The following is a 12,696-nucleotide window of genomic DNA, read 5'->3' on the forward strand; positions in this document are numbered from 1 at the left end:
AAGCTTTCATCGAAGTCTAAATTTGAAATATAAAACCGATGTTGCCCAAGCTCCAATAGATCCTAATCAATGATTGACTTGAATGTAATTTTGCCTGAAATAGCTTTTCTCCAAGACAGATAAAATCCAAATTTATGCTCTTTCCCAATTCCCATTCCGGCCTAAGAGCCTCAGACAAAAGTGCCTTATTTCGGGTTGGATATTCTGATGGGTCCGGGGGAGGGCGTAGGGGTTGAAGATTGAAAGCTTTCTTCTCAGGTTCGGAACTAATTTTCCCCTTTGTCGGAGTAATTCATTTGGCAATGCTTTCGGTTCTTAATGAAATATTTCACGCCTAATTCACCGTTTCGTATGGAAATTATGTAATAGAAGCGATGAACCTGGTTTGGATTTGTACATAAGGGGTGTTGTATTCGGGGTCGGACCTAGGGATCGATAGGGGTGACTGCATGCCATTGATTAGCCGGGTGTGTATGGTGGGGCCATGTGAAGAAAAAGGGTGCCGCTTTTAGAATATCTGCATTGTGGCCGTCGTTGGCCTTATTCGTAGTGCGGTGTATGTATGTGTTGACGTATTTTATTGATTCCCTAACTTTACCCCCTGTCGAGGGAACATTTTGTTGGTCGCCATGTCAATGCAGACATTTGTCTCAAGCCAGAAAGCCCTGTCGCTGTCTTCCGAAACATGAAAATCAATTTGGGGGATACACCCTGAAAGAAGGGTCGGTTGTTGGGGTTGGGGGGAAGGGGGTATGGACTTACCTTTCACAAGTCTTTGTATAATGATGTCCTTATGCTCTTGGGAATAAGGCTCTCCAATCACAATGAGTAGATAGCATCCCGTAAGGGGACTCGGCGGTCCAATACCAACCATACTTGGTGGTCCTCCTTCGGCTACCTCAGACCCCGGTCCACCCTCCGCCGGTGCCACTCCGTTCGACGTCACCTCCACCGGAGCCCCGTTGGTCTCCTCCATCTTCAACCTATTCACTGCGCTACCTCCCTCAAGGGTCTTCCGATTCTCTGACCTACCGCTTTGGGTTGTCTAAGCCGGACAAGAAACGGTCAACACTGAATCACTCGCGAGAAAAACTGTCTCCGTAACTCCGAAAGGACTACCCTTGGGAGCTTTTGCACGTATCTAGAATGGACTGGTTTCTCTGAATATTTTTTGGACTCGGTCAAGCTCGGGAGCGCTTTCTACCTCTGGCTCTTTTTGGTGCTTTTGCAGAGCTTCAGAGGAGGGCTTTTGACTCTTGCCGTCAATGGGCAACTCTGGACTCTTGTGGATGGATGAAAATTTTCCGTTCGGCACTTTTCACACGACTGTCTGCACTGTAATGGCCGCACCCGAAGAAAAGTTCAACTTTGCCCTCAAAAGTCCCACTATCTATCCCTTTCTCGTGGTCTCTCTCTCACTCGGAGCTTTTTCACACTCTCCTCATTCAATGGAGCTTTCTCACCCAGTACGAAAAAAAAATTCGTACCCACCTATCTCCCTCTCTTGTGCTTCTGTCTCCCTCAAATGGAGACCTCTTTTCGTCCAAGGGGGGCTAGGTGCAGGAAAGCCTTTCCTTATGCTGTCTCTCCAAGGGGTAAAGTCTCTTTTCTCTGGACAAATCGGTCAATGATGGAGCAGAAAATTCGGCAATTTGTCGGATATACAGTCAATTCATTGTTCAGGAAAGTTCCTGTCTAGAAAAACCCATCCACTACCCTCTCAATACGGCACACAAAAAGGGGTTGAAGGCAAGAAAACTCCACAAAAAAAAAGTATCAAATTTTCACGCACACACTTGAGGGAGGTTTTCCTTCCAGAACTTTTTTTCAGGGCAAAAAAATCACACACCAAAAAGAAAACTCTTGTCCTGGACTAATTTTCCGTAGCAAAAAAAAAAGAAAACTTTTTCACAGTCACTTTGGGTACTTTCCACTAATTTTTTTCAACAGTGAAAACAGCAATTTGTCGTGGGGAATAATCCCTGGATCAGCCTTCTGGGAGTCAGGCAATAAAATTATCTTGGTGAATTTTTATTTTTCTCTGTATCTGTGTTAAAATTCTTATCAAGACGGTCTCTGAGGTTTTCGAGAAGCGACCGGCGATCACGGAGTCTGAGAGCCAAGTCACCAATTTAAACTCCGGCAGTCTTGCAAACCAAGTTGGTGCACCCAAGAAGAAATGGAGGGGACCATGGAAAATCTCTCTTCTCTTTCACATTGTGTACTTGGGGAAGTGGGGCTACTGGAGGAGAAATTGCGCTTGCGTGTAAGCGGTACTGGGTGAACCAGCTGGCACCCTCCCCATGGTGCCTCTGGATCAGATGGTTGGGACAAGAGTGGAATCAATAACCGGCTGACGGGTGATGACAGAAGAGACAAAGGGTACCGGGTCTGGTGGTCTCATTCTGGCATGGTACTGGGGGGAGATTGGGGAGTCCGAATGGAGCGTGTATCACGCAAAGTTGGAGAAATTGGCAAGAGAGTGGGATTCAGTGGATGACTGTGTCTATCTCTTGCTCAAAAGGGGACTTCCAGACATCAGGAGGGCGAGTGGCATGAAGGATTGCAACGCAGGCGCCAATAGTCTGCAGGACCCTTAGCACCATCTTTTGGCTAGGGAATTCTCTTGAGCTAAATTTGGTGTAGCTCGCCCCCTGATTTAATTTGGGCATTGAGAAACTGTACAAAGCGTAATTTCATTTTGCACACAATCTCAAAGTTTCCAATTGTTTTCGTTGGAAATGAAGCCCGGTCAAAATCCTGAAAGGCTAAAATCGCGAATGGATTAAAATCCCAAAGAGCCATAATTCCGAAAGTAGAATATTGAAAGCCAAAGCCTTAAAAGGTCAAAATCCAGAAGAGACAAAATTTCGAATGGGTCAAAAACCTGAGAGGCCAATATCCCGAATGAACTAAAATACCAAAATGCCACAATTCCGAAAGTTAGAATCCTGAGAGTCAAGATCCCAAAAAGCCAAAATCCCGAAAATACAAAATCCCGAAGGGGTCAAAATCCTAATCAGCCAAAATTTCGAATGGACTAAAAAACTAAACAGGAATAATTCTGGTAGACAGAATCCAAAAAACAAAAATTTCTAAAGGTCAAAATCCCGAAGAGACAAAATCCCGAAAGGGGTCAAAATCTAAAAAAGCGAAAATCCCGAATGAACTGAAATCCCAAAAAGCCATAGTTCCGAAAGTTAGAATCCCGAAAGCCAAGATCCCAAGAAGCCAAAATCCCGCAGTGGTGAAACTCCTAATCAGCAAAAATTTCGAATGAACTAAAAACCTAAAAAGCTATAATTCTGAAAGCCAGAATCCCGAAAGTCAAAATCTTAAAAAGCCAAAATACCGAAGACATAAAATCTAGAATTGGTCATTTTCTGAAAAGCATAAATCCCGAGTGAATTAAAATCCCTAAAAGGAATAATTCTGGAAGCCAGAATCCAAAACTAAAATTCCAAAATGCAACAATTCCGAAAGTTAGAATCCTTAAAACTAAGATTCCGAAAAGCCAATATCCTGAAGGGGTCAAAATCCTAATTAGCCAAAATTTCGAATGGACTAAAAAACTAAAAAGCCATAATTCTGAAAACCAGAATCACGAAAACCAATATCTTAAAAAGCCAATATTCCGAAGAGATAAAATCCAGCATGGGTCAAAATCCTGAAAAGTCAAAATCCCGAATGGACTAAAATCCCTAAAAGGAATAATTCCGAAAGCCAGAATACAAAAAACAAAAATCTCTAAAAGTCAAAATCCCTAAAAGACAAAATCCCGAATGGGTCAAAATCCTGAAAAGCTAAAATCCCGAATGGACTGAAATCCCAAAAAGCCATAATTCCGAAAACCAGGATCCCGAAAGCCAAAATCCCAAGAATCTAAAATCCTGAAGAGACGAAATCTCGAAGTCTATGAAGGATAACATGTGAAATAATTTCCCAAGACTTAAGAAATTTTCCTTTGCCCCTATCAAGCGCGAGTACAATCGTAGAAGTAGCTATGGCCGTTTTAATCATTCGAGATTTTGACTCTTGGGTATTTGGCTCTTTTGGGATTTTGACCCAATTGGAATTTTGGATCATTTGGGATTTTGGCTCATTCAGGATTTTGATTTTTTTTCGAGATTTTGTCACTTCGGGTTTTGACTTTCAGAATTTTGACCAGGACCCCATGGATAGGGTGCTCTACCACCCGGTACCTAGACTGCTATTTACGGTCATAATATAAAATTTCGAAAAAATCAAAAGCTCAAGCTGCACACAAATTTTCTTTCAAGATTAAGCGAGAGATGGCGAGAGAGGATTTACTAATCTCGAGAAATTCAAATAAAATAAAAAATTCTACACTTAAAGTAGAAACTAAAAACCTTATGGGGCTTCAAATGCTGAGGATAGATATTTTCTATATTTTTTTAATAAATAAATATTGCTATCGGTATCCATATTCGAGGTCGAAAAATCCTTTCGACATCGAATTCATTATGATCAACGTCAAATGAGACTGCTCATAAAAACAAAGACTAATTAAAATAAAATCAAAGGCATGTAATAAATCTTAAAGTCCTGCCATAAATCTTAAAATCGAAACTTCAAATTCAAATTTAAAATTTTATTTTTTTGTAAATAATTTTCTTTTATTGCCTTAATCGTTTTACAAGTATCCGACTGAAGGTTTAGCCCAGTTGCTGGATGGCTTAAAATCTTAAATAACAAACTAATTTATTGTTTTTTTTTTCAAATCCAATGGATCAATAGTATTTAATATCTAGTCTTTAGTGGAAATTTTCTCAAGGATTTTGCTTGATATTAAATGATAAAACTTAAACCATATTTCAAAGCCTTATGCCCTAGTCACACTTACGACTTAAACCGAGAGACAGCTTATTGTACTTATAATCTAAATAATGATTAGATTACATTTATATCAGTCTCTGACTAATCCGTCTTTCTGCTTAAGTCGTAAGGGTGTCTAGAGAATTGCACGGGCTTTAGCCTAAAGGCTTTTAGCTGAGACTTAAGTCAGAGTCAGAAAAGATCGGATTGTGGCTAAATCCGAAAATTTGGAGACTTAGCTAAATCCTCGTTGATTGTAGGTCCTTTAATCCTTGATTAGATAGTCTGAGCTCCGGTAAGCTTAAAAATAATGTACTACTAGTGCTGCAAAAATTGAAAAAAAGTTCTTCTAAATCTTCAATCAATAACTCTGACTTTTTGTTTAATTTTAATCAGCGTACTTTAAATTTTATGTCTTTTTTACTATTTCGAGTATTTCAGAAAGACCATTTGAATCCTTAATCGTTTCCTAGAAGTTGAAGATTGTAGAAAATTAACCCTGTGACAAATTTTCCTGATGAATGTATATGTTAATTTTTTATTTTTTTTAAAAATAGATTTCTTTTATTTGTTTATTTTTTATAAATTTTATTAAAAAGAACTTCTTCCTAAAACCTGTCCAAAGTCTTCAAAATAACACTATCAAAATAACATTAAGCTTAATTAATTTATTACCAATTATGAATATTTGTGATCAACAATTAAGAGTCCTTCATCTCAGACTTTTAGAATTATTAATAATTCTTTATCTTGTTTTTTTTTCTAATATTGAAGTTCTATATGTAACCTCTTTAATTTTAAAATCAGATAAAAAATTGATATCCTAAACCCACGAAATTCTAAATACACCCATCTAATGTCACTTGCAAAGAACATGACTGTATTAGATTTTATTTGCTGTTTCACTCTTTACCCTTGGCTAGATAAATATAATAGAGCTTAAAATTCTTATCTTGCTATTATCCTCATTACTGTTTGTGTGAGGAGTGTCCTAATTACCCACATAAACTATACATAAAAACTTTTCGGCTTTTCTAATTTTGGGTCTCCATGCAGACAGTTCTTTCTTTATCGATTCGACCAAATTGATACTAAATAATTCCCTACAGCCTTATTAATTACAACATTCATTAAGCTCCTTTAATCGAAATTTTAGACTTGAGAACAATTATGCAGAATAATTGCAAAGAGGTTCACATTATATCGTCATTTTCTTAATCCTAATTTTCATCTAATTATTTTCCGTATTAAGAGTGTCCTAATTACTGAACTTGTCGTACATTTTGCAAACGTCTTCTAAACTTTTAGCTTGATTTTGGCAAAGTCTTTCGTATTGATACTCTACACCCTTGATTCATTTTGAAGCCGAAGAAAATTGAACTTTTCCCACGAGGAAGAATAATCTAGTGGAAAATACTGCTGTTTCATCCGAGAAAAGATTACGATATGGAATTCACAGATACGAGGAAAATGTGCAAATTCACAAAACCAAATTCAATTTTTTTGTCGCCAAATCATAATTTAGATACTTGCATATATTTTGAGGAATTTTCACATTTCTCTTCTCGATGGAGAAAGGTGATAGATTTTATAGACTTGGGGATAACCTTTAATCTTGTCTTGGTGGCTCAAGTATTTTCTGATAATATAAATATTAAAAAGTGACAATGGTGGTATTCCAATGAAAAATGAGAATGTTTTTTTTAGCACTTTATTGTTTTCAAGTGCTTCTGCATTATCGATTTCTCTCTATGTTGGTCTCTGTCTCGACTGTTTTCCACAATCCTCGCAGTGTTCAAGAACCACCAAACAGTCGAGACAGGCACCAACACAAGAAACGTCGATTATGTAGAAGCACTTGAGAACAGTAAAGTGCTAAAAAACATGTTAATTTTCCATTAGAATAGCACCATAACTCTTGTGTTTAATTGATTTTATTTATTTACTTATTTTTCAGCTTTAGGCCCATCGCACAATAACTTTTATTTTGTAAACGTGTTCTTGACATTTCAATGAGAGCGACTGAGATCTATATTTAATCATCTCCTTCACTCTTTATGGACAATTTTGAAAATATGTATACAAACAAAAGTTATTGTGCGCTAGACATTATGAGCAACGCACAATATTTTTTGTTTGTAAACATGTTTTCAAAATTTCTTATAAGAGTGAGCGAGATGACTAGATATACGTTTCAGTCACTCTCAGTGAAATATCAAAAACATGTTTATAAAATAAAAGTTATTGTGCGTTGAGCATAATAATGTGTCTGATTTAAATGTTTCGTCGGAATTTTTTTGATGTCAAGAGCATCTAATTCTGAGATTTATGTGATTTAAAAAGCTAACAATTTGCAAAAAATTGAAAAAATAAATTTTTCGAGCTTTATAGAAGCCACTTTTACTCCTATTTTTCAATTTTCATTAATATCTATTTTTTGTATGTAAATATTCAGAACTTCTGTTTTTGTTTAGGCAATTGCAAAATCAAAATGTTGCTAGACAGGTTTTGAAAAGTGTTTAAAGCGCAAAGAACTTTGACAACTGCAATTAATATTTTTTGTAGGATAATGCCATTTTTGTATGATTTTATAAATTAAGGGAAAGTGCCCTCGCTCGACCGGTTCCTCGACTCGACCGGTAGGATTATTCATTCAATTTATTTATATTTGCAATTACTTGATATAGTATTTAGCGTATGATCTGACAATAATAGGTCGATTATTCCATAAATAATACGAATCAGTGACAATTTTATAAAAATTGACAATCAAACATTCAAAAATTGACCCTCCGACCAGTCGAGTCAAGGACACCGGTCCAGTGAGGACACTTCACTTCATTTCTGAATTCTATTTTTAATCATTTTTGTTGGTGAAAAAATTTTATATTTAGAACTAGAGATAATTTAGAGCAAAAAACTGTGTGAAATTGGAGGTAAAAATTTGGGTTGACATGATAACTTGTTTTTGATACTATCGACTGTCGATTCTGAAAAATTTAAATGATTGCTGCAATTCCTGTAGCTAATAGAGGTGTTTATCAACAGCCACATTCGTTTGAGAATGTCAAAATGAATGGCCCAACAATGCGCAGAAACTTGACTGTCACTTCATCCAACAGATATATTTTTATCGATACTATCGATTCGATAGTATCGAAAAGTTATCATTCCACTCCTGATTTTAATTTTTTTTTTAATTTTTGTTTTAATTATGATTGGCTGAATGTTAAATTTCGTTCAGACTTAGAATACTCTGGAGTTAAATGATAGCGACTGAAATGGTCTCAAATAAGGGGTGAATAAGTGGCTCTCAGGGTGAACTGTGAGCGGTGATTGGAAAAATAGGCCGATCTGGAGATAAAAATCGCCAGATCGGCACTGTTTTGCCAAGAAATCGACAGATTCACATGAGATCGACATATCGACATGAGATCAGCAGATTGACATGACATTTTGGCAGATCGGCGCCGACAGATCGGGTCTTAAGTAAACTGTGAGCGGCACAGTTATCTACCCTTTGATCTCAAATTACCGCTACACATTGTTAAAAATCGTCGTCAATATGAAGCATTTGGAAGAAAATCGCATCAATCTGTTCCATTTTGACAAAGAAATCTTGTATCTTGTAATGTGTAGGAACATTAAAAATATTCTTTTGTCAGTAAAAACTCAGCACTTATAAAAAAATGAAATAGTTTTTAAACAAATATCAAATTTAATTATAGCACTGAGGAAGTTTGTCAATAATTTACTTCAATATCGATATGCTACTCAATAAAATCATTAAAAATAAGATAAGTATTGTCCGAATGTATACCTATACCTAACGATTTCTTATGGTTTCTACACACTTTGACAAGTTTTCCTCAATATTTGGCATATTGAGGCAAATAATCAAGCAAATAATGAGGCAAATGATGTGTTCTTGTAATGTTTTTACCTGAAATTGGTATAGTAATTACAATCCCAGGATCATTTTCAAGTTACAGAAATTATCTCGAGTCGAAAAAGACACGTATATCGTCTAGCTTTTTATTTCAAGAGTGACATTTCATTTCTAGCAAACCTCATACATTACACCTCTTCCTCATTTAGCTCAAAACATAATCCCTCAAATATCCGGGAAGTCGACGTTCGCACTGAGGTGTTCCTCCTAAGCCATGGCGGGAACTTCCTCCTCCGTTCCCTCCTAAGTATTTCCAAAGTCCTCTTTTTCTTGTCCTTCCTCTCCAGCACTCTCCTCTACATCTGCAGTCTCTTCTAACTCGGAGGGTCCATCGACTTCATCTGGTATTTGCGTGTCTGACCAATCCACTAATCATTTGGTTTACATGACTTCTCGAAACAGATTCCATCTTCCACGATAGGTTGTCCAAGAACCTCTTTTTCGTCAGCTGCAACTGTGACTGGATGAAAATGATGTGACTACTTTCGCCCAAAAAATATTCTTAATTAAGCCCTTAATAAGTACTTATTATTAAGGACTTATTTTATGGGTTTGGACTAAGCTATTATTGCATTGAGTTTGTAACAACTTGCCTTGTGTTAGCCGGGTAGAAAATAGAGATTATAGATGCTAAGATTTATTTCTTGTTAGATAAAACCCTGTTGTTAAACCTCAAGACTGAAGAAGGCATAAGGGCCTTAAGGAATAATATTGAATGGAAAATCTAAATGAATTTCAATGAAGGGTACTCTGGCGTGTCATTGTGGATATGGGGAAAGCTCATGAAAAGGTTTATTTATGACATTGAAGGAGGATTCTCATTGGATTCTGCAAATGCAATATTCAGGAGTTTCTATTCACTTGAGGTTCTCATGAGACATAGAGATGCTTAATGAATTGGAAACAATGGATGGGTTTATTTGCATCTCTGAGGCAAGAGAATGTCCACCTCATGGTCAATTATGTCAGGACAAACATGCTGGGGTGAAGGTATTGTGAGGTCCTCAGGATACCCATCCTCCTTTTCGTCTAATGTTTGGTCCAAGTGAGACGTTTGGGGATTGGGAATTATGAATGGCAGATGGTTAAGGAGAAGTTTGAGGGAGATGATTGTGGCGCAGAAGGTCTTTTCATGGACACGGAGGACCCAGCCTCCAGTCAACTGGAGAGAGAGAGACTCTCCAATGTGTTGGTGGTACCTTTTTACCCTCAAAGTACCAAGATTGCAGTGCCTCAGCAATTCTCACCGGTGCGTCTTTTTGGCGCATTTTTCATCTTCTCCTCCATTGCCTTCTTCTCACCTTGTTTCGGATTCTTTTTCTTTTGTATGTGTTATGCGCACAACTTGTTCCTCTTTGACTCAGGTAAATGGCCCAAGAAGTTGCCATTGAAGGCTTCGGTGTCGGAGCACAGGAAGAGAACAGAAGAGGTATAATATCAACAAAGGGGGACCTCTCCAAGATTTACTGCCTTCGTGTTCTGGTTGCCTGGCAAAAGTAGAGCATTGTTGTACGACAGGTGGCTAAAGTGGCAAGCACACCTGTTGGTGTCCACTGGACTTCTTGTAACTCTTGAGAAATTCCTCAATTGACCCTTTCTCTCATACCACTCGCGAACCAGGTAAAATCCATCCAACAACTTTATACAAAGAACCTTATAATACCCATTCCCGAAGGGAATATCTTCTTGGATTGAGTCTTCTTTCTGCGCAGTTCACCTGCGAACCCTAAATTTTTGGAGAAATTGCTAAAGAGTTAGCAGAATTGGTGGATTCTTCTGGATTCCTAAACACTTGGAAAAAGATTCCTTGAAATAATGCCAAAATGAACGTTATACCAAACCCGTAACCGTAGTTACTGTAGCCATTGCTAAAGTACTAAGGGTTCAGGTATTTGAGGTATAGCCCTGCAATGCTTCGAAACCATTCAAAACCCAACTACGATTCTGCCTTTGCCACAGCTTCTGTAATCATACGTTTCAGTAAATTGTTCTCGATCGAGCTCAGACTAGCATCGAAGCATCTTTGGATATTTTTAATTGTGAATGTCCTAGACAGACTTACGACTTACGGCGTTATCACACTTGCACATTAAAATTTTAATATGATTCACATTAATTGTCGTTTGTGAGCGTCCAAATATGTTATTTGTGTCTTTGAGTCACTTAATATTTGGGTTTTTTCTATTTATTGATAAAGAAGTGGACTTGGCCTGCAAAAATAAGTTTAAATTTACCTAAAGCATAAATATTTTTCACATTAAAAAATTAAAGAGAAAATCGCATTAATTTTTCGCATTAATGCTATAAATCAATTTATATCAAATTTTGCGGGCCAAATCTACCTTTTTATCAACAAATAGATTAAATTTTGAATATAAAATGATTCAAACACACAAATTACACGTTTGGACTCTCACCAGCGACAATTAATGTGAATTATATTAAAATTTTAATGTGCAAGTGTGATAACACAGTTAAGCCGAGAGACAGCTTAGTGGAAAATGATGGAAAAATAGTTCTCTTGACTAATTCTCAGATCTGTCGAGGCCCTTAGGCTGAAAATAGACACAGGCTGATCCTGGAGAATGCTCAGCTCGAAAAATTTGGCGGTAAAGGATCAGCCCAAACTATCACACACTGGGGATTTGGGATCAAGGATTAGCGTTTTCAGTGTAAATTTTTATTAAATCTCCACACTTTGATTGCTTAAAGACTTTTTAAGTGCATTATCAACGGATTTTTCGTACAGAAAAATCCTCTGACCTTCCCATTACTCCTATCTTTATGAATTTCAAGATTTTATAACATTGCGTACCATGACTCTCCATGTTCTTTTACCCAATTGATATTTCGAAAAGCACCTAAAAACACCCAAAGTGAAGCTTTTTATTTTCAGCACTGGCACTGATGTCGCCTTAACCCTGTAATTTCACTAGACCTCACGAATTTAGAAGATCAGCCTGATCTTCCAAATTATGGGCTGATCCGTGAGTGTATCGACACCAATCCTCATTTTTCGAGCTGATCCCTAAGCAGATCCCTGTGTCTATTTTCGGCTTTACGGTCTATCAAAAACGGTTTTGGTCTTAATCGGACTCGTCTCAAAACCAAATCTGAAGAAGGTTCGGTTTCAAACTGGTGTTGTTGACCTTTTCGGTCAATAATTATTGCACGAGTGATACAGGGCATTTATGGTATGGTAACCCCCCTTAATTTACTTTGTTAAACTATGAAACTGAATTGAATTGAATTGAATGTATTGAACATTGGAGTTAATTTGACATTCCAAAATTAGGTTACGTTTCGTCCCTTAAGAGATTTTAACAATTTATCGGACGGTTTTCACTAGTTTGTGATCATTATCTCGTTAGAAAACCACTTTAACTTAACTAATTTTAACGTTATTTTTATACAAATCACTTAATAACATAGTGAAAAACTAAGAAAATTTGATAGCATTCCGTAAGTAATCATTCTATGAGTAGAAAAAACCCTCACATTAATGCAAAACCTCATAAGCAGGCTGTCATACACTGTCACGTTTCTATATATATATTCATAGCGGCTATGTGTAATTGTTTAAGTGTGTATCTGGGTTGTTACTGTGTAAATGTGTAACTGTTTAGTTATGTAGCTGTGTAGCTGCTTAGTTGTGTAGCAAAGCAGCTGTGTTAATGTGTAACTACGCAGCTTTGCAGATGTGTAACCATATAGCTATCCTGATGTGTAGATGTGTGTAGATTTATGTAATTGTGTAGATGAGTAACTGTGTAGCTATGTGAATATGTAGCTGTTTAGTTGTGTAGCTGTGTAAATGTGTAACTGTTTAATTAAGTAGCTATCTAGAAGTTTAGTTGTAGAGCAATGCAGCTGTGTAAATGTGTAACTATGCAGCTGCGCAGATGTGTAGT

General features: G+C 37.1%; 1 protein-coding gene across 1 annotated transcript in view; it reads right to left on the reverse strand.

Annotated features, from left to right (window-relative positions):
• Nucleotides 1–2,126, reverse strand: part of LOC129799811 (microtubule-associated protein futsch) — a 192,571-nt gene extending 190,445 nt beyond the window's left edge. Inside the window, exon 1 of the mRNA XM_055844038.1 lies at nt 763–2,126. Coding sequence (XP_055700013.1) covers nt 763–976 — 214 coding nt within the window. The 5' untranslated portion in view covers nt 977–2,126. The remainder of the gene's footprint in view (nt 1–762) is intronic.
• Between the last annotated feature and the right edge of the window lie 10,570 nt (nt 2,127–12,696).

Source organism: Phlebotomus papatasi, chromosome 1, assembly GCF_024763615.1.
Source record: "Phlebotomus papatasi isolate M1 chromosome 1, Ppap_2.1, whole genome shotgun sequence".
Taxonomy (NCBI): Eukaryota; Metazoa; Arthropoda; class Insecta; order Diptera; family Psychodidae; genus Phlebotomus; species Phlebotomus papatasi.